We start from the raw sequence: 22,024 nt of genomic DNA on the forward strand, positions 1-22,024 counted from the left end.
ACAAAGGTCAAATGTTTTCTGTAAGTCTTCACAAGGTTTTCAAACACTGTTGCCGGAATTTTGGTCCATTCCTCCATGCAGATCTCCTCTAGAGCAGTGATGTTTTGGGGCTGTTGCTGGGCAACACGGACTTTCACCTCCCTCCAAAGATTTTCTATGGGGTTGAGATCTGGAGACTGGCTAGGCCACTCCAGGATCTTGAAATGCTTCTTACGAAGCCACTCCTTCGTTGCCCGGGCGGTGTGTTTGGGATCATTGTCATGCTGAAAGACCCAGCCACGTTTCATCTTCAATGCCCTTGCTGATGGAAGGTTTTCACTCAAAATCTCGATACATGGCCCCATTCATTCTTTCCTTTACACGGATCAGTCGTCCTGGTCCTTTTGCAGAAAAACAGCCCCAAAGCATGATGTTTCCACCCCCATGCTTCACAGTCGGTATGGTGTTCTTTGGATGCAACTCAGCATTCTTTGTCCTCCAAACACAACGAGTTGAGTTTTTACCAAAAAGTTATATTTTGGTTTCATCTGACCATATGACATTCTCCCAATCTTCATCTGGATCATCCAAATGCTCTCTAGCAAACTTCAGATGGGCCTGGACATGTACTGGCTTAAGCAGGGGGACACGTCTGGCACTGCAGGATTTGAGTCCCTGGCGGCGTAGTGTGTTACTGATGGTAGGCTTTGTTACTTTGGTCCCAGCTCTCCGCAGGTCATTCACTAGGTCCCCTGTGTGGTTCTGGGATTTTTGCTCACCGTTCTTGTGATCATTTTGACCCCACAGGGTGAGATCTTGCGTGGAGCCCCAAATCGAGGGAGATTATCAGTGGTCTTGTATGTCTTCCATTTCCTAATAATTGCTCCCACAGTTGATTTCTACAAACCAAGCTGCTTACCTATTCCAGATTCAGTCTTCCCAGCCTGGTACAGGTCTACAATTTGGTTTCTGGTGTCCTTTGACAGCTCTTTGGTCTTGGCCATAGTGGAGTTTGGAGTGTGACTGTTTGAGGTTGTGGACAGGTGTCTTTTATACTGATAACAAGTTCAAACAGGTGCCATTAATACAGGTAACGAGTGGAGGACAGAAGGAGCCTCTTAAAGAAGAAGTTACAGGTCTGTGAGAGCCAGAACTCTTGCTTGTTTGTAGGTGACCAAATACTTATTTTCCACCATAATTTGCAAATAAATTCATTAAAAATCCTACAATGTCATTTTCTGGATTTTTTTTTCTCATTTTGTCATAGTTGAAGTGTACCTATGATGAAAATTACAGGCCTCTCGTCTTTTTAAGTGGGAGAACTTGCACAATTGGTGGCTGACTAAATACTTTTTTGCCCCACTGTATCTGCCCAATAGCTTATCTTTACACCACTTATGTGCGTACTTAAACCAAAGACTGCTGGAGCCACCACCACCAGAGACACGTTACTCTTCTCCTCCTTAAAGGAGAAGTAACATTTGGTCATGTAAACAAACCATGAATAACATGGCCAAAGGCATATTCATTCATATGCCTGAAATATCAAAAGTACAAATATAGTAGGTAGAAAAGGGAGAAGCCCCAAAAGTGGCAGCCATGTTGGCGAATAAATGACCTCGTCCCCAGGCTCAATTGCTACCGCACACAAGTAAGACAGAAAACGAGCCGGCTGGAGGACAAAATGAGTGAAAAAGATCCTTTCATCCACGAAGCTGTATGTATGGAGTAAAAAAATATGGGGATGCTAGCTGCAGCAGTAATCGTTCACTAAGAGCCAATTTATGCTTGATCCGAAAATGTGGTCGGAAGTGCCCGTATGGATGGTGTGATGCAAGTGCGGCGTCTCCCGAAGCACTCAAATGCCAAATTGAGCTCCGTACTGCATCGCTGAGCACCTCTCAAATTTTACATTTTGCGGAAGACCACGTGATGTCCGCATTAACATGATTGGTTGACGGTAGGTGAGGGCAGAAGGTCCTGTATTAACACAAACTCACTTCCTTGACAACTACCTTCACAACTGCTTTGCACTGCTCCACGAAGCGCAAGAAGTATGAATGCCCTATCACTGTAAATTCTTCCTGCGCTTCGCCGAGCAGTGCAAAGCTGTTGTGAAGGAAGTTTTCAAGGCAGTGAGTGTGTTTATACAGGACCTCCCGCCCCTCACCTACGGTCAACAAATCATGTCAATGCGGAGCTCTATGGCACCCTCCACATTGTTACAACATTTGAGAGGCGCACAGCAATGCGTGCCACAATTGCGTCACACCATCCATACGGCGCCTCAGACAACACTTTTGGATCAAGCATAAATTAGCGTTTAAAGATTGTGTCTTTTACTACCAACAGACTCTGGGGGAATCTCAATTGCATACTCTTCACATTTCCCAAAACCCATTGGATGATAAAGCCAGAGATCCCTGATCTTTCCTCCAATGGGTTTTGGGGAGGCGAGGAGAGAGGACCAGAGTAGTATGATATTGAGATTCTCCCATTGAGACTGCCACGGTATAATTAGCATGAGGAATGGAACACAGATGGGAGCATTCGGTCATCTACCACTTTAAAAAAAATACTTTTCAATGTTTGTACTTTGAACCAGGCAGCACAAAGCGTATTCATAAAGAAATAATCATAGGAGACAACCATTTAAATCAACAATAACCTTTATCTTATATCTTTGCAACATGACAAAATAAAAACACTGCAGTAGGAGAAAAGCAGTTTTTTGGGAAGGGGGACCATATATGCAACATACAAGATCATTATAGGGAGTGGTCTTTACGTTGAGACGTGAAGAAGGGAATGGGAACAAAGGCCATGTTACAGCACTGTAGGTAGGTCAAGTTGCATACCAAATGGTACACCATTTCCTATGTAGTGCACTACCTTAGACCAGGGTCAAGTAGTTGGAGAGTTTGACAAAAGGAAGGTGAAAAAATTCACAAAAAGTGCAAGATGGTAGACAGAAAATGAAAAGGAAAGAGACATGGTGATTATTATTATTATTTTCAAGTAACAGATAGCTAAGGCACTTGCGAAACTAAAACATGCAAAACATACTTTGGTGTCCCGTTTTATTAAAGCTTCAATAAACTTAATGAATTGAATCAGAAGCGTTAAAAAGAAATTGAAAAGGGCTCCTTTGCACTTGTGAACATAATGAAATAAATGGGAAACTAACTGTAGTGTAATTGTAAACCCCAATCATAATCCAATTCACTCAAACACAGTATGACCTGGACGTTCATCTTTCTTTATATTGGGTCTATGCTGACCCATAAAGTGCATCTTCGGACGAATGGGCAGGAAGAATACTGATTTGAATGAATTAATTCTCCTCCAGTCTGGTTGAATTAAGGGTTGGACTGGTTTTGGTAGGTTTCTGGTTGTCTGGATTAGTGTCTGGACCTTTAAAAAAAAATTGTACAAAATAAAATCCGATAACTAAAAAGTTGTTTTGAAAACATTTTTTAAAAGTATTATTTAAAGCCATGTGATTTCTGCTCCCCAAAGGCCATTGCATTTGGAGACCGGCTTTAACGAAAACAAAATATTCACACAACGCAAACCGAACTCTCCAGATTTTCTTTAGACAGTTAAAACTTAATTAACCACCATAACCCCCCCCCCCCCAACATCATTTAAACCAAAAACATTAACACTAGCACATTCCAGGTTGAATAGGAATGCCATGGCAATAATTGTAGCGACTGCTCCACTGCAATCCAATAACAAAATGGCAGGTGAAAAAAAAAAAACGATACATTTTCCGTTATCACTACTGTATGCTTTAGTGGTCTGACATGGTGACTTGGAACACTTTCACAGACCTGTACCAAGCTGTGGTCATTAAGAGAACCTCATCTCTCCTGGCAGTGTCAGGTGGTGGCGCGCTTATTATTTGGGACGGGACAGAGAGTACAGAGAAGGCAGCGTTTGAACATTTGAACAGTCGAGCAGTACGCCGAGCGTTAACCAAGCATGCAAGAAAGGAATGCCCCGTGAACAACAATTCGTAATTGCGCTATCCATAACGCAGGGTGGGAAGCCGTGAATAGGGCTAGGCACCTTATTGAATGATTAGCAATGTAAGGACTAGAGGGACGGATAGAAATAAAATGGGGAATAACAGTTTGTTGCTAAGGCACAATTTAACCATGTGTTTGGCTCTATTGCCGTCTTTCCTATACTCCCCATCCTCTCCCTCCAACTAAGTGTGATCTACAGAGCAGTGAAACCCATCCGGCCCATGTAAGGAGTGTGTCCATGTGATCTTTAGCATTATTTGTGTATATATTATTCAGCGGAGTGTGTGTTTGTGGCCTTTCCACCAGCAATTCTGCCTTGCTGTAGCCTCTTGGACTAGGCCACCGTTGCAGACACATCCTCCTTGGTGTCTCTGTAACAAATCAATCCGTTTTGCTGTGGTGGTGGTTGTTGTTAAGCACTGTGTGGCCATTGCCATTCTGTACAAAGCCGTTTTTCGTTTTCTCATGGTCTTCTTCCTCCTCGTCTGAATCAGTCTCTTCCCTGTCGCTCCTCTCATCTTCAACGATATCCTGATGGGGGAGAGAGTACATTTAAATGTATAATTTAGCAGACGCTCTTATCCAGAGCGACTTACAAATCAGTGAATTTAAGTTAAGGTCGAGGATCAGACTTTTCTGGACCCTGCTTCCCAGCAACTGGGGATCCTGCACATGTGTGGGATTCTTTACTTTGCGCACACTCTGTTCTACTCGTTTGTGTCAAATCGAAGGGCCTGTTGTCCGGACCGCTCACAGTCTATGGGGGAGCCACAGGGTTAAATTCTCAGGCCGACTCTTTTCTCTGTGTATATATATCAATGATGTCGCTCTTGCTGCTGGTGATTCTCTGATCCACCTCTATGCACAGTCACTTTACAAATGACCTCGACTAACCTGTACCCCCGCACATTTACTCAGTACCCTCTGTGTATTGCATCGTTATCGTTGACATTTTCTTGTGTTACTTTTTGATTGTATACTTCTACTTTTTAAACTTTAGTTTATTTGGTAAATCTATTTCTTGAACTGCATTGTTGGTTAAGGTAAGGGCTTGTAAGTATTTCACGGTAAGGTCTACACCTGTTGTATTTGGAGCATGTGACAAATTAAATCTGATGGCAAGGAATAAGTTAGTCCTAAATATTTCAAACACAAAAAGCACTGTATTTGGGACAAGTCATTCACTAAACCCTAAACCTCAACTAAATCTTGTAATGAATTATGTGGAAATTGAGCAAGTTGAGGTGACTAAACTGCTTGGAGTAACCCTGGATTGTAAACTGTCATGGTCAAAACATACAAAAGTAGATGGGGAGAAGTCTGTCCATAATAAAAGTTCTGCCTTCTTAACACTATCAACAAGGCCGGTCCTACAGGCCCTTGTTTTGTCACACATGGACTACTGTTCAGTCGTGTGTTCAGGTGAAGATAAAGGTAAAGGTAAAGATGGATTTAGGAAAATTCCAATTGGCTCAGAACAGGGCAGTACGGCTGGCACTTAAAATGTACACGGAGAGCAAACAATAATATAATATGCATGTCAATCTCTCATGGCTCAAAATGATTGACTTCTTCATTGACTTGTAAGAAGTTTTGACAAGCTGAATGTACCGAGCTGTTTGTTTAAACTACTAGCACACAGCTCGGACACCCCATGCATACCCCACAAGACATGCCACCAGAGGTCTCTTCACAACCCCCAGTTCCAGAACAGACTATAGGAAGTGCACAGTACTACATGGAATTCTATTCCACATCAGGTAACTGATGTAAGCAGTAGAATCAGATTTTAAAAACATAAAAATACATCTTGGAACAGCGGGGACTATGAAGAGAGACACAGATACAGACACATTGTAATATTGTTGCATGGCGGTATTATACATTGTAGATATGTAGTGTTGTAATAAACGTTATAGGATGTACTGTTTTATCTTTTGTTTTATGTGTGATGTAAGTGTCTTAATGTGTTTGGACCCCAGGAAGAGTAACTGCTGCCCTGGGGATCCCAAATAAATACACAACCGTGTGCTTATTCCCCATTAATTATACTGTAATTTTAAAGAAGGATTAGGGAGGAGTCCTATACACAGACAGAGAATGCTGAGCTTGCTTTATGTGCATAGTCTAGTCCTAATTAAAAAAAATATACTCAGTGTCAGCTATTGTGTTTATTGATTAATTCAAGTTAATCATTTTGTATTTAAAAAGTGTAGGTAGCCTATATAAATATATAAACCAAATTTCATCCCATTCACACAAACAAATGGCCTATAAATACACAACGTTAATGCTTCGTTTAACCTGCCCAAAGGGGCAGGGCACATAGTAGGCTAGACTATGCAGATGCTGTTAGTAGCCTACAGTTTATCAGACAGAATAATATTTTTGGTGTTTCCATGCAATACAGCATGCCAGGTTGCTGATGTTTAGGTGTATAGGCTGCTACCAGGGCTCTAAATTAAACATTTTCATTGGTAACACTGGTTCTCCCAACATTACAAAGTTGGGAGCACCAGAAAATGTTTTTTTAAAGAGTGACTGCCCCTAAAAAAACAACGAATCCCTTTGAAAATGGCCTATGGCTTTGATATGAGTCAAACATTTAATCTGGTGTCAAAACTTACTACAAAGTGTAAATAGGATAATTTTGGCCATAAAGTCTCATCCAAAACAGAGTTTGGAACCTCAGTGCGTCACAACGAGTAAATTAAGGTTGGGTTTGGATTACAGTTATGTCAACAAATCATCCCCCCTTATGCCAAGCTCTACGTGCAAATCGCCCCAAAGCCCACTTTTCTTCCCTTCATTGAATAGGACGCCGTGGTTTCAACGCCCCCAACGCATTCAAAGGATCAAGGCCATGAAACTGAAAAGACCTTTACAGATTGACCATGCAATGTATACTTCCAGCAGGATGCACAGCCAACAACTATGGTTTGCATGCCCTGCCGAAGGACCCGATCATGCGGAATAAGTGGTTAGAGTTTGTTGGTCCCCAATGGTGGAGAGTATACCAATAGCTAGACCATAGACTGCTGGTTATGCATATTCGTTATAATCATTATCTCGATCGCTAGCATAGCTGACTTTAGCTAGCTAACTACCAAATAGTTAGCAAGCTAGCCTACCTCAATACAACTTGGATTTGGCTTGGAAACACGATAACATTTAAAAAGGTGGCAAATAATGAGTAGAAAAACCTTATGTCACGATTGTGATTTTGCCAGGTTGACTTTACATGCAGTAACTCTTTCGCTAACATTAGCTAGTAACAGTAATGGCGTCGCTAAAGTAAAATGGTTGACATAAGGCAAAGATGTTTCCTAATTTCCTAATTATTTGCATACTTTAGCAATGTCATCATATTTCCATGCCACTATAAAATGTGTAATTTAGACAAAACATTCACATTAGCCTCCGAGGTGAGTTGCAACCCATGTCTAGGGCATAAATAAATATTGGATGCAACTATGATGTTACTAGCTAACATGTCTGACTAAAACAGTGTACTCACTATCAGCAACAAACCAACCCAGGACCATCGCAAAACATGTCACAGTTGGTTGCATCGTCAGCGTCACCGGCCTGAATTTTCCAAACAAGATTACGTTATTTCTCAAACTGTGTTTATAGTTGAGGGATGATGACATTGACCCTGATTTTCTGTTAGATAATGTGCACAGTTGGGTGCTAGACTGATCCCCTGGTCATGAACGGATGCCAGGACCTACCAGAAAGGCGCAAAGGTGGGTATCAGAATATGTCCAGCAATGTGATTGCAATGGTTTAACAACCTCGAAAAATCATTCCATTCACTGTTCACTTGCCTATTTTCACAGCTTGTCAGGCAAGATCTCAGAATAAAAGTGTAATGCGACAAAGTACCCTTGTGACACCTCCTCTGTCGCCAGTCTCCCTTGACTCTTATGAATAGGACACGCCATCATGAGGCCTCTGATAGTGACCCGAGTTACTGCCCTATGGGTCAGATATTTTGACCTAGCTGGGCTAGAAACAATCAGTTGCCGCTGTAGTAATGGTGCAGCCATGACAATTGAATCTTCATACTGTTGTTTCTCTAGGGCACTCAGAAACAACAGTACTAAAGCGAAGCCTTATCACAATAATTATTATCTGGGAGATTTTTTTTCCTCATCGCACAGTGGTCCCAAAAATAAAACTTGTGGTCGCACAGCAAAATATTTGGCCACACTTTAGAGACACTCGCAAGACATTTACGTAAGAGTTGTTGCTTGTGTTTGTTGGGAGTGATGCGTTATCTTGCTTGCTAAATAAATACAGAAGAAAAGTGTAGAACACGCCTTGAGCACTGTGCCTAGTCCGTGCAACTTGCGATTTCCGTGAATCTGATTGGTCAAAACACGCAAAGAACCTGCAGCAGCACTCCGATGTGAAGAACAGAGAAATTGTGCACGAGTTGACAAAAACAAAAACAATTTGCATTGATATTTTAAACTAAATCAAGTTCTGTGGCAAATGCCACCCCGCAACTTGTTTTCGGGCAGCCCTGGATAGGAGTGGAACAAAACGGTAGGTGCTCGTGCATTGATAAGCACAAAGACGGCATTAACGATTAGTAAAATAAAGACGGCCCTTCAACAAGCCTATTTCACACCAGATAACCTGCTGAATTTGCAAGATACATTTCATTTTGATTTCAGCACAAAGGAAAGTGTTGCACTGACTCGGCAATGGATTGATGCGTCAGCATTGTCTCAATGAAGAGTTTTGTCTTCGACTAGACACGTGCGACATGCCTGCTAGTAAAAAGTAAGCACTGAAGTAGCGAACATAGAACAGATCTACCGCTTCTTAGACTTGCTTTCAATGAGAATGGCAGATCTATAACACACATTACTATGAGAATTTGGTCGGCTACATATTGCGGCTTTAAGTCTTACACAAGTTTAACTGTGCTTGAAGTTTCAAATGGACTCTGTTGTCTTTCCTAAATGTGTAATGTGACAGGTATTTTAACAAACAAACATTTTTTTAACAAAAACAAACATTGACTAATAAAATATTTAATCTGTTTCCTAAATGTGTAATGTGACAGGTATTTTAACAAACAAACATTTTTTTAACAAAAACAAACATTGACTAATAAAATATTTAATCTGTCGTCCTCAAATATAGGGGATGATGACGCAATCTTTCTGAGAGTTAGCCTGCCCGGGAGTAGGTTCGTTCTGAAGGATTTGTTTCCATAGAAATGTATCTGGTACCAGTTATCCAGAGTCAAACTCAGAATTTATCAAAGTTACCAAGCTAACTCCTCAAACCACGTACGTAGTATAGAGCTCTGGACTAGGCTCAATCCGTGTCCAGGAAACCACCCTATTTGTATTTATTATGGATCCAGCAGCTACTCTTCCTAGGGTCCAGCAAAATTAAGGCAGTTTATACCATTTTAAAAACATTACAATACATTCACAACACACTGTGTGCCCTCAGGGCCCTAATCCACCACTACCATATATCTACAGTACTAAATCCATGTGTATGTATAGTGTGTATGTTATCTGTGTGTGTGTGTGTGTGTGTGTGTGTGTATGCCAATGTTTGTGTTGCTTCACAGTCCCCGCTGTTCCATAAGGTGTTTTTTAAATCTTGTTTTACTGCTTGCCTCAGTTACCTGAATTGGAATAGAGTTACATGTAGTCATGGCTCTATGTAGTACTGTGTGCCTCCCATAGGACCTGGGGACTGTGAAGAGACCTCGTGGCATGTCTTGTGGGGTATGCATGGGTGTCCGAGCTGTGTGCCAGTAATTTAGACAGACAGCTCAGTGCATTCAACATGTCAATACCTCTCATAAATACAAGTAGTGATGAAGTCAATCCCTCCACTTTGAGCCAGGAGAGATTGACATGCATATTATTAATATTAGCTCTCCGTGTACATCCAAGGGCCAGCCGTGCTGCACTGTTCTGAGCCAATTGCAATTTTCCTAAGTCATTTTTTGTGGCACCTGTCCACATGACTGAACAGTCAAGGTGTAACAAAACAAGGCAGGTCCTACAGGCCCTAGTTGAGTGTTGTTAAGGCTGCAGAGCATCGCTTTATTATAGACAGACTTCTCCCCATCTTAGCTACTACCTCATCAATATGTTTTGACCATGACAGTTTTACAATCCAGGGTTACTCCAAGCAGTTTAGTCATCTCAACTTGCTCAATTTCCACATGATTTATTACAAGATTTAGTTGAGGTTTAGGGTTTAGTGAGTGTTTAGGCTTGTGAATACGTACGTTTCCAGGCAGAAACTTGATGGCCATGCGCAGGATGAGGACAGCCCAGAAGATGTGCAGACACTGCAGTACTAACAACAGCCCGTTGAAGAAGTAGAACCCAAAGAAAGGGGGATAGATGGTCAATGGGTACACCCACGTAGTATGTAGGATCCTGGGAGAAGAAACAGACAGATCCAGTCAATAGAGATCTGCATGGGCAAGTCAAAAGCATTTTGGCTTAAGACTTAAGTAAATCACTAGAATGCATTGCATCCTGTACAATTGATAATTGAAAAAGAAAATGCCAGAAAATAATACTTTACACTAAAGTTATGGGTGCTTTAGACATACGGAAGAAGTTTCCCCAGACACAGATTCAGCCTACTGCTGGACTACAAAGCAAGCGCAACGGAAAAACTCAGTTGAAAATGCTTTTTAATCCAGGTTTAGGCATAATGTACGTCCGGGAAACCCTCCCCTAGGATGCAGAAAAGTGTCATCCAAGATCTGAGCACCTTACCAGAAAGGGAGTATGACGAGGCGGGTAAGGATGAACACAGCTGCAAACAGGATGAAGATGTAGTTGCAGGTCTTTCTCCATTCTGCATAGTTGAACATCTTTGCTGACTAAAAGGAACAACAGAAGGGGGGGGTTAAGTATTCAGTTGCCGTTTCCTATATTCTCCTCTGGATGGCAGGCTCAACACTACGACCAGTTCTGTGAGAGTAGACATTATGTAAGCACCATTTATGACTATAATACAACTGTAATCGCCTTAACTGTCCATATAGTGATAACATTCCTCTATACTTATTATGGAATGGATATCGTTTCTTTAGGTTTGTAATGGTGACATTGTATTGCAGGAGTAATAAGATTGGGTATGGGGGGGGGCTGTACCTCCAGTAGGTAGTCTGAGGCATCGTGCACCAGCATGATCAAAGTCCCGGCACGGATGTAGTTGACCAACCACGAAAAACTGATCAGCAGAATAGTGGCCACATGGTGAACAATCTGCTCCTTAAAATCCTGGAAGAGAGAAAGGGGGAGTTTGTCAGTTACGCAAATGTTGTGTTTACTTTGTGCACTGAACATCAGCTTGAGTTAGTCAATAACAGGAGGAGGGGGCGTTTAACACCGCTGAATATCAGCAAAACGTTCATAGCTTCAAATGTCTGTAGGGACACATCTAAGCTACTGTTACAGACGCCTGGTATCACCACTTATTGATTAATGACGGCGTAAGAGTGTGTGCATACCGATTCATCCAGTACTCACAAATGAGTGACAGGTGTCAGGTTCATTGACCCAGGTTTATTCGATAAAAACTGTCGTAAAAAAAAAAAAAGTTGCGACATGTATAATGGAAACGCCATCTATAGGAGAAATGTTCTAAAGATCGACAAAATGTTACAGTTCAACGGGTGGATTGGTTTGGTTTAACTTTCTTTGTGACTAATGATGGAAACTGTGTTTTTCAAATAAATGAGGATTGCCAAATACCTTAAAGTAGGCCTACGCAGGGCAAGTGACATCTATAAAGCTCCACTCCACATTTAATTCTAAATGCCTACTGTTGTCAACAACAACAAAAATTCCAACTACAAAACTCAAGTCAGGACAAGGATTGTCTTTGACTTTCAAGACTGCCTGTATCGCTTCGCCTTGCTTTTCTAGTTGGCTGGAAGCAAGTTCCTGTGTTGGTATGTTGGCACATGATAATTATTTGAATATGGCAAATTGCATTCTAACAATGCTGGCTTTTGCGGGCTACCTGAGACATGAAACAGTTGGGGGAAGGGTATACAGACTGTCACCAATTTAGTAAAGTGCAATTTGCCTAAATTGATCACGGAAACTCTTAAACCACTTAGTTTTTATTCAACCATTTTTTTTGGGGTGGGGTTGTGACATGACATCCAGCTGTTTTTATTGACACAAGAGACGGTTCAATGGAAACACACCGTAGCAGGCAATTGTAGAATGTATTTTCTATGAAACCTTTTCAAATGTCGACAACAACAAAAAATCCCTGGACAACTTACCGGAAACATAGCTAATGTGTGCATGTATCCATGTGTACTTTTCCTACTTACAACTGAACTAAAGCGTCACCCTAGCCATAAGCTTGAGGCGGGCACGAAAACTAACAAGTCCAATTTGGAGTTCCACAGCAATTATAGCTAACGTAACGACACAAATGTTCTGCCAACCAAGTCTCTAAAACCATTGTTTTTGGATCAGCCCTATTCATTCCTTGTGTCTGTCAAATCAACCGACAAACAGGACTGGATTTCAGTCTTGTCTGCTGACTGTTTGAAGAGTTGCCACTTTCCATTTGGGCTCACCAGCTGGAAAATAAATACGGCTGGAGAACATGGTCAATCAGTCTCCACTGCGATACCTTTCCACAATATGCCGGTCACACATTAACCCACAAATGCCCGAGACCAGCACCTCAAAACTCGGTCCTCGGGAGACCCAAATAGATTTTTTTGTTGCCCTAACACTACATAGACGATTCAAAGCTTGATGACTAATTGATTATTTTAATCAGCTGTGTAGTGCTAGAGGCAAAAAAAAAAAACGTGCACAGAGTTGGAGAAACCACATTAACACCCCTCCCTGCCTGAGACATGCACACAACAGGGAAGAGAAATAGCTTGCAACTGAAACTACAATCATTTTTGTGGTGAACCAAAGGTCATATAATTTAGTTGTCATACCCAAACGGACATCTGCCGAGATGTGGTTAGCTCTGTCGCTTATCTCTCTGGCCTCCTCACAAAGATAAGGTCTATCCAGTTGCCATTCTAAATGGTACGCATGTAAAATTGTCATCGTTTCTGAATTTGGCTCCACTTACTTTACGCTTGACATCCGTTGCCACACTGAAGAGCAGCGATATGTAGAATCCCAGCTCGATCATGTAGTACCAGTACTGAGAAGGCAGCAGTGGCTGTAAGAGGGAAGAACAAACATTTGATTTAAAAAAATATATATACTCTATTTAGCAGATACTTCTATCCAAAGCAACTTAAAGTAGTGCATGCAAACATTTGTGACATTTATACAAAAAGGTGTCTAGAAATGCCAAGCTGTAATCATGTACCGGAAACCTTCATGTTTGGTATTGTCCCGAAATGTGTCAGACCAACTAAACATTTAAAACCAACTGCGATTTAGAGACCGACAGTCTTACAGTGTACATACCAGCGTGGGGAAGCCATTCCACATCTCCTCCATGTCATAGAACCATGGCTTCTGGGGAGAGATTCACATAGGTGAGAATTTCAGTCTCAAACCAAAACACAAGCACAAAATGGCACACGCCAGAGCCAAAAGGTACAAAAACAGAGGCAAAGCATTGCTAGAGAAAATATATACCGACGGTAAATCACGGTACTCACATCAATTAGGGCACCCAGGCCAGCAATGAAAGCAAGAAGGTAAAAGGTAAATCTCCAACTGTAAGAGAACGCACAGAAACCCCATATGAACAGAACACAATTTCACACAGCTTACAACAATGTCACATATACACACACACACACACACACACAATACAAACGAGGGCTCCTTCAAAGACAAAGTAAAGCATAAGCTACAGCCACCTGTAAACTATCAGTGGTTGTATTTTGAGCAGGTGAATATGAAAATAACAGGCAGATCACAAGACTCTTTTACAGAAGGCACACGATACCTGTTGCACAGTAGAAATATGCCCGCGTCGGAAATAAAGGGTTGTTTTGACATTCATTAATTACGTGTCGGCAGGTGCAAGTTCCATTCAACCATGTTCACCTGCTCCCATCTGCTGTTGCTAACAGCTCTGCTACTATTCATTTCAGTTCGCAGTACTCTACTTTCTTTGCTTAAGACAATTTATTTCAACCATATTCAATACAGAAATGAGTGTAGCCTACATCTCGGATTGTAACAGCACAAAAGTATTGTGGGTTTCCACTTGGCTGCTGTGGGTACCTGGCTTCCCGGAACTTCTTGATCTGGCTGGGCCGTTCCTGGTTCCTCCGCCGCCGGAACCACCTCTGGACCTGCCGCACCGAGCAACCTGACTTCTTCGTTAACTCTTCCACTGAACTCTGTCAGAAAGAGACAGGGGTTATGGGGCAATATAGCGCTAATGTATCTTTAATTGTATTACTGTAAAATGTGTTTGCGATTTTAAATAATGGTTGATTTAATGTAGCAATTGTGCAGGGATTTGACTTAGGAGTTGTGTGAACTACTGAACTGAGTGGTCACTTGGATTTGGTCAATGGAATTGTATGGTAGTTTCCTACATGGAGGATTAGGAAGGAGTTGACATTAAACAACATTATGTAGCATTATAGCAATGCTGTCCAATTACCTGTGAGGGGAACTTCGATGCATTGCAGAAATAAAATTCCAGTGTGGTGTTGGGAGCAGCTCTGACACGAGGTTTCTCCCTCACTCTAAGTAAAGAGGCAAGTTTAACGGCCACGGTCCTGGATAGTCATAGAGGAGGCAAAGGAGGAGAGGAAATTGTGGTTAGGGACTGTAAATCAGGTCTGGTTGTTGTTGTTGCAGTGAACACAAGTCAACAAGGCTAGATGAACAAGCAAATGAGATTTGAGCAATACAGGTTAAAAAAACAACAACAGCAAGCTAATGAAACATAGCGAGGCCACTGCAATGTGAAGAGAGGGAGGTATTGGTTTTGTCCTCAACATTTCGGGACGAACATATCGCCTTGGGCCTGGAGTACTGACCTCTCAAATATCTGTCGGATAATCAGGAAGCATACTGCAATAGGGAAGATGACCCAGAGATCACTTCCTTTAGCGAAGACTAGGCCATCCCGGTCCTTGAGGTCGGCCCAACCCAGGCCCGCAGGGAACCACAGCCGGTCCTGCCAGACCCAGTCACTGAGCTCCCTGAGCCAGGTCAACATTCTGAGAAAAAAGAAAAGGAAAAGAGAGATAAACATGTAAGAAACATTCAGACAAAATGGGGTGAAGGCCAAAGCCTTGTACAGTCTGACAGGACATTTCGTTGGTAGATCCCATACCAAAATGAAAATGTCAAAAATTATTCAATAAAAGAAACGCTGCCGCAAATATTTGTAGGGAAAGTATTGTTGCGTTTGAAGTTGCACTATGTAGATATCGCTCTGCCATTTACTGGTTGCTAAAATTCTAATGCTTTGTCTCATTTCAGTTTGTGACACAATAAGGTAGTATAGAGAATGATTGTACCACTGAAATATATTTTCCATAACCAAAAATATTGTTGTTTCAGCTGTTTGAAGCTGGTGTACAAAACTGAAAGTAAAAAGACAAAAATAAAACTTAAGAACTGGAACTATAGAAGTAGCTCACATAGAACAGATCTACAGCTTCTTAGACTTGCTTTCAAGTAGAATGATTTCACATCTCAATATGAACTTGGCCGGGTTGGCGATTTAATGACATATTGCTACTTTAAATTGAGGAGGTTAAATATCATTAGACAATAGGTCAAAGAGGACTACTATTTGCATCCATAATTTGTATGTGACTATTTGTGATCCGATTATTATGCCATGTTGATCTTGGTGTGCAGGTGCGTCCATCCAGATTTACATAGCCATGAAAACATGAGCATCAACACATCCAACAATGCAATGGCCTGGTGTGTAAGAACTTTGAACCCAAAGAAGAATATATAGTTGCTTCAAACACCTACTGCAGGACTTCCTGACATTCCCCAGATGAATCCATTAGCTAGATAAATTACAAGCTTTGACAGTGCAGAGCAGCTCTTGTGGCAGAGATGCAGGTATTGATACTAGTTGAGTGGGCAACATGCAGTGTAGGCTTAATTACAACACAGGCAATGAGATCTGCTGTGAAAGGCTCTCAGAGCCACTACGACATCACTGCTACTCATTACTGGCAGGTTTTGAATGCGTTTTCTTTAGTCACCTGTGGACGCTAGTTTTGTTAGAGACGGCATGTGAACAAGAAGGCCTGATTCTCAATCTACTGAGGCACCTTTGTATTTTTCACTTACGATGACATTTCTTGGTACAAAAGTGTTAAAGAGTGTTCGCACAGGGAAGCCTCAGTGCCAGCTATACTAGAGATACTCCAAACAAACCAGTCACTGTTTGACAGCACCCCTCTTTGCGGCCCGCAAATAATTAAACATGTTCAATTTGGTTTAAATAATGAAAAAAACAGTGTTGGAGAAGTAAAAGTGTAATATGTGCCATGTAAAAAAGCTAACGTTTAAGTTCCTTGCTCAGAATATGAGAACATACGGAAGCTGGTGGTCCCTTTTAACATGAGAGTCTTCAATATTCCCAGTTTAGGAGTTTTAGGTTGTAGATTTAACAAAAGGGGTATTTATCTCTATACTATTTGTATTTCATATACCTTTGACTATTGGATATTCTTATAGGCACTATAGTATTGCCAGCCTAATCTCAGAGGTGACAATTTCGCGAGTTATTTTTGCCTGCTAACATGCATTTATTTTTACTAAATATGCAGGCTAAAAAAAATACTTGTGTATTGATTTTAAGAAAGACATTGATGTTAATGGTTAGGTACATTGGTGCAACAATTGTGCAATTTTTCACGAATGCACTTTTGTTAAATCATCACCCGTTTGGCGAAGTAGGCTGTGATTAACAGGCACCACATTGATTATATGCAACACAGGACAAGCTTGTTAAACTAGTAATATCAAACATGTGTAGTTAACTAGTGATTATGTGAAGACTGATTGTTTTTTTACAAGTTTAATGCTAGCGAGCAACTTACCTTGCCTCCTTGCTGCACTCACGTAACAGGTGGTCAGCCTGCCACGTAGTCTCCCCGTGGATTGCAAGGTAATCGGCCATAAAAAAATGCAGATTACCGATTGTTTTGAATAATTAAAGTCGGCCATGCCGATTAAATCGGTCAACCCCTATTTAGGAGTACATCACATCAGTCACTAGCTGTGTATCGATGACGTCGTCCCCACAGTGACCTTGCATACATACCTAGGGATGCACGATATGAGTGAGAATATCAGAATCGGCCGATATTAGCCAAAAATGACAACATCAGGCATTGGCCCGATGTCTATTTTAACGTCGATGTGCAAAACAGATGTCAAAGCTGACGTGCATACCTATATAACACAGCTAGATGACGTAATGACGTCACACAAAATACTGCGCTACACGTGCAACACAGCATTCCTAACCTTGCCCACAAGGTCTGCGGTGTGGATCAATTTTGAGATTTCAAAGGAAGATAACAAAAAGGCCTTATGCAACATTTGTGCTGCTATTATTTCCCGGGGGGAGAAAGTGATCTTTCAATACCAAACCTAATTACTCATTTGAAAGTGCATTACACCCAGACGTTCAGCTACTACTTAGAACAAAAGCAGAAAAAAACTAAGCGCACACTTCCAACAACTAAACAATTTCAAGTCGAGCAGTCATTTGAAAGAGTAAGATTATTATTTTTATTTTTTTGAATTTTATCCCGTTTTCGTGGTATGCAATTGTTTTTTTTAGTAGCTACTATCTTGTCTCATCACTACAATTCCCGTACGGGCTCGTGAGAGACAAAGGTTGAAAGTCATGCGTCCTCCGATACACAACCCAACCAAGCCGCACTGCTTCTTAACACAGCGTGCATCCAACCCGGAAGCCAGCCACACCAATGTGTCGGAGGGAACACCGTGCACCTGGCAACCTTGGTTAGCGCACACTGCGCCCTGCCCGCCACAGGAGTCGCTGGTGCGCGATGAGACAAGGATATCCCTACCGGCCAACCCCTCCCTAACCCGGGCGACGCTAGGCCAATTGTGCGTCGCCCCATGGACCTCCCGGTCACGGCAGGCTGCGACAGAGCCTGGACTCGAACCCAGAGTCTCTGGTGGCACAGCTAGCACTGAAATGCAGTGCCTTAGACCACTGCGCCACCCGGGATGCCAGAAGAGCACTTTTTAAATGATGTAGAGCCTGCTGGAACAAAAATTTGTTATTGAAAACATGAACACAACTGACTCGAGAAATAAACTTATCAACTGCGTCTGCAGCAGACGTGATACCCTCTGTCATGGCATTGAAACGCCTGCTCAACAAAACTGGAGATAAACCGTGGGGTTAAAACTTGCAAAAGTACTCTACTAGAGGCCGTGAACAAGCAATTTGGTGGCATTCTCTCTGAGCCGCTTTACTGTGTTGCCACCATGCTCAATGCTAGGTACAAGGACCGCTACATTGATGCAGACAACAAACAGGGTTTACGTGAAATGTTAGCCAGAGCTGGACAAGATAAAACAGACACCGTGACAGTGCGCACCGAAGAATACGTGGACAACTACAAATACCTAGGTGTCTGGTTAGATTGTAAACTCTCCTTCCAGACTCACATTAAGCATCTCCAATACAAAATTAAATCTAGAATCGGCTTCCTATATCGCAACAAAGCATCCTTCACTCATGCTGCCAAACATACCCTCGTAAAACTGACCATCCTACCGATCCTTGACTTCGGTGATGTCATCTATAAAATAGCCTCCAACAAATCTACTAAACAAACTGGGTGCAGTCTATCACAGTGCCATTGGTTTTGTCACTAAAGCCCCATACACTACCCACCATTGCAACCTGTATGCTCTCGTTGGTTGGCCCTCACTTCATACTCGTCACCAAACCCACTGGCTCCAGGTCATCTACAAGTCTCTGCTAGGTAAATCCCCGCCTTATCTCAGCTTTCCTTCCAGTTCTCTACTGCCAATGACTGGAACAAACTGCAAAAATCTCTGAAGCCTCATATATCCCTCACTAGCTTTAAGTACCAGCTGTCAGAGCAGCTCACAGATCACTGCACATAGATGGGCTGTTTACAGATGAGCTATCTACCTACCTCATTCCCATACTGTATTTATTCATCTTGCTCCTTTGCACCCCAGTATCTCTACTTGTACATTCATCTTCTGCACATCTACCATTCCAGTGTTTAATTGCTGTATTTTAATTACTTCGCCACCATGGCATATTTATTGCCTTAACTCCCTTATCTTATTTCATTTGCACTCACTGGATATAAACTTTTTGTTTAATTTGTTCTACTGTATGTTTTGTTTATTCCATGTGTAACTCTGTTTTGTTGTATCGAATTGCTATGCTTTATCTTGGCCAGGTCGCAGTTGCAAATGAGAACTTGTTCTCAACTAGCCTACCTGGTTAAATAGAGGTGAAATATGTTTTTTAAAATCTGGAGCATCAGCATTTGTGGGTTCGATTACAGGCTCAAAATGGCCAGAAACAAAGCACTTTCTTCTGAAACTCATAAGTCTATTCTTGTTCTGAGAAATTAAGGCTATTCCATGCGAGAAATTGCCAAGAAACTGAAGATCTTGTACAGCGCTGTGTACTACTCCCTTCACAGAACAGCACAAACTGGCACTAACCAGAATAGAAAGAGGAGTGGGAGGCCCCAGTGCAGAACTGAGCAAGAGGACAAGTACATTAGAGGGTCTTGTTTGAGAAACAGACACCTCATAAGTTCTCAACAGGCAGCTTCATTAAATAATACCTGCAAAACACCAGTCTCAACTTCAACAGTGAAGAGGCGACTCTGGGATGCTGGCCTTCTTCCTGTTGTATTCAGCGCTTGTGACAAATACAATTTGAGTTGGATTTGAAGTTAGGCTAGCGAGCAAGCAGTTTAACCAGGTAGCCTAGGAAAACAAAATAAAAGCATGTACTGTATGACAGTGATTTTACCCACGCACTGCTACTGCTTGTTATAAAGACAAAATGACACATTTGTTCACAAAAAAATATTATTTTCACATATTATTGGTTATTTAACACGGTAAATCATAGGAATTAGTGGTTTGGGTGGAACGCCCCACAATCACATCCATCTCAACAAGATTTCCGTAAACTTTCTCTGGGGGTATGTAACTTTTTACGTTTCATCATCAGTAATGTTAGGCTATTTACCCCGAAACCATGGAAACTCAAACGAAGGACATCCAAAACATTCGTTTAGACGCCTTCTTGTTTCCAACCGGTGTTATTGTGCGAATGTTCATGGTTTTGTTTCAAACCATGACCTTCATGTATTGCCGTATTCCTAAACAAACGTCATCGCCGTGAGATCAGACAAGATCAATCTACACCTATTCCGGGAAACTTGAATTGATTGGAGTTTCGGTCGTCATCCTGAATAGTTTGTGAAAACGTTCAAATATGTGTGTTGCACAAGCCGATCCAGTTGGACCAGATCTCTGATTTCACTTATTAATTTAGCCTACATCCGTTTAGCTCCGCTTGAGGATGGGTGAATATAGGCGCATCTTCTGTGACCACGAGCTATCCAAGGTTGAGTGAATCTGTAAATACTAATCAGGGCGAAGTGATAACATTGCCTGTTTTGAAATGTCAATTGTAAAACTGAAACAAAAACCGGTATCACATCTAATTAAACATAACGGTGGACAAATGTACCTTCTGATCTTACACACAGGTAGGCCTGTTCACCGCGCGGTGTGAAAAGGTGGAAACTCCTACCGTCCCTTGAATATTGAAGAGTTCTGTATGTCCCCTTGTAGAATAATCACTTCTGCTCTATACCGAAGACGCCACCTGAGAGTATCCAGTATGTTGATGAAAATGGGCTGCAGTCTGCTTTGAATATTATTATCCGGCCTCTCGATCTCCACCAATTCTCTGCATTTTCGAAGGAAATGTAATACTTCCCCTTGTAGCACTTCCCCCGTCTGAAAGACTTACTTTTCGTTGGGATGAGGGCCCGCATATAACACAACCAATAATTTTACTTTTCCGTTTGCTCAGAGCAATATGACAGATGTTTGCCGGGAATAGGCGTCTGTTATCCCTGTTTCTTAGTTGGCCAAACCGAATGGAAGTAGAAGATGGTAGAGTGGGCGGGGATCAAACGGTTAAGTGACGTTTTACGCCGTGTGAAAAGGCTCCGGCGTGTTGGAACCAATGTGTTTACACCCTGTATAATCCCTGGATGACTGTTTTGAAGCTTCCCGCAGCCATCTTGGTACTCCTCCTTTGTAAACATTTTTATTTTGGAAGCTATTATAGAAATGCATTTATTAATGTCTACATTCGTTTTTCACATGTTCATTTTATTACAGACATCTTAATGCATACTTTTACATTATATGTGAGCTAAACATAAAAATTAAAATGAAGATAAACATTTTTTTTAGTCGTTTAAGGGCCAATCAGCAGTTGAAACAAGAACAAATTGCTTCCCTGCCACAGTTTAAGTAAAAAGCTGAGGGATGCGGCTGGAGAAATCTAATCATTCTGAAATTCATAGACAGAGCTATGGATGCAAGGTCTGACCACCCATGATGTTACTGCTCCATTAAGTCAATTAAGAACAAATTCTTATTTACAATGACAGCCTGCCTACCAAGAGGCAAAAGGCCTCCTGTGGGGACTGGGGGATGGGATTCAAAATAAAAATGTAGGACAAAACGCACATCATGACAAGAGACACACCACAACACTACATAAAGAGAGACCTAAGACAACACAACATGGCAGCAACACACGTCAACACAGAATAGTAGCAACACAACATGGCAACAGCACAACATGGTAGAAGCATTAACATGGTACAAACATTGTTAGGCACAGACAACATCACGAAGGGTAAAAAGGTAGAGACAATAATACATCAGAATATATCACATTAGTAATAATTTTTTTAAAGACTAAAATAAACA

General features: G+C 41.6%; 1 protein-coding gene across 4 annotated transcripts; it reads right to left on the reverse strand.

Annotated features, from left to right (window-relative positions):
* Positions 1 to 3,042: 3,042 nt before the first annotated feature.
* On the reverse strand, positions 3,043 to 21,205 carry cers2a (ceramide synthase 2a). Of its 4 annotated transcripts, none has more exons than XM_046362500.1 (11): positions 20,826 to 21,205; positions 15,025 to 15,207; positions 14,643 to 14,760; positions 14,255 to 14,373; positions 13,681 to 13,738; positions 13,484 to 13,534; positions 13,137 to 13,229; positions 11,171 to 11,299; positions 10,790 to 10,896; positions 10,288 to 10,441; positions 3,043 to 4,544 (listed from the first exon to the last, which is right to left on the reverse strand). In XM_046362500.1, the coding sequence occupies exons 2-11, from the start codon at positions 15,204 to 15,206 to the stop codon at positions 4,395 to 4,397; spliced, it is 1,161 nt and encodes a 386-aa protein (XP_046218456.1). In that variant the 5' UTR covers position 15,207; positions 20,826 to 21,205; the 3' UTR covers positions 3,043 to 4,394. The 4 variants fall into 4 exon arrangements, with proteins under 4 accessions (XP_046218456.1, XP_046218454.1, XP_046218455.1 ...); XM_046362498.1 differs by having other exon boundaries at positions 20,763 to 21,205; XM_046362499.1 differs by having other exon boundaries at positions 21,048 to 21,200.
* Between the last annotated feature and the right edge of the window lie 819 nt (positions 21,206 to 22,024).

The sequence above is a fragment of the Oncorhynchus gorbuscha genome, linkage group LG09 (assembly GCF_021184085.1).
Source record: "Oncorhynchus gorbuscha isolate QuinsamMale2020 ecotype Even-year linkage group LG09, OgorEven_v1.0, whole genome shotgun sequence".
Taxonomy (NCBI): domain Eukaryota; kingdom Metazoa; phylum Chordata; class Actinopteri; order Salmoniformes; family Salmonidae; genus Oncorhynchus; species Oncorhynchus gorbuscha.

What these genes read in the sequence shown, in the direction of transcription:
- cers2a (XM_046362500.1), bottom strand. Translation starts at nt 15,206, where the DNA reads ATGTTGACCTGGCTCAGGGAGCTCAGTGACTGGGTCTGGCAGGACCGG. An exon ending in AAGAAGTTCCGGGAAGCCAG is followed by an intron (nt 13,739 to 14,254) that starts GTACCCACAGCA and finishes GTTCTCTTACAG; the next exon opens with TTGGAGATTTACCTTTTACC. An exon ending in CTCGTCATACTCCCTTTCTG is followed by an intron (nt 10,442 to 10,789) that starts GTAAGGTGCTCA and finishes TTCTTCTCCCAG; the next exon opens with GATCCTACATACTACGTGGG.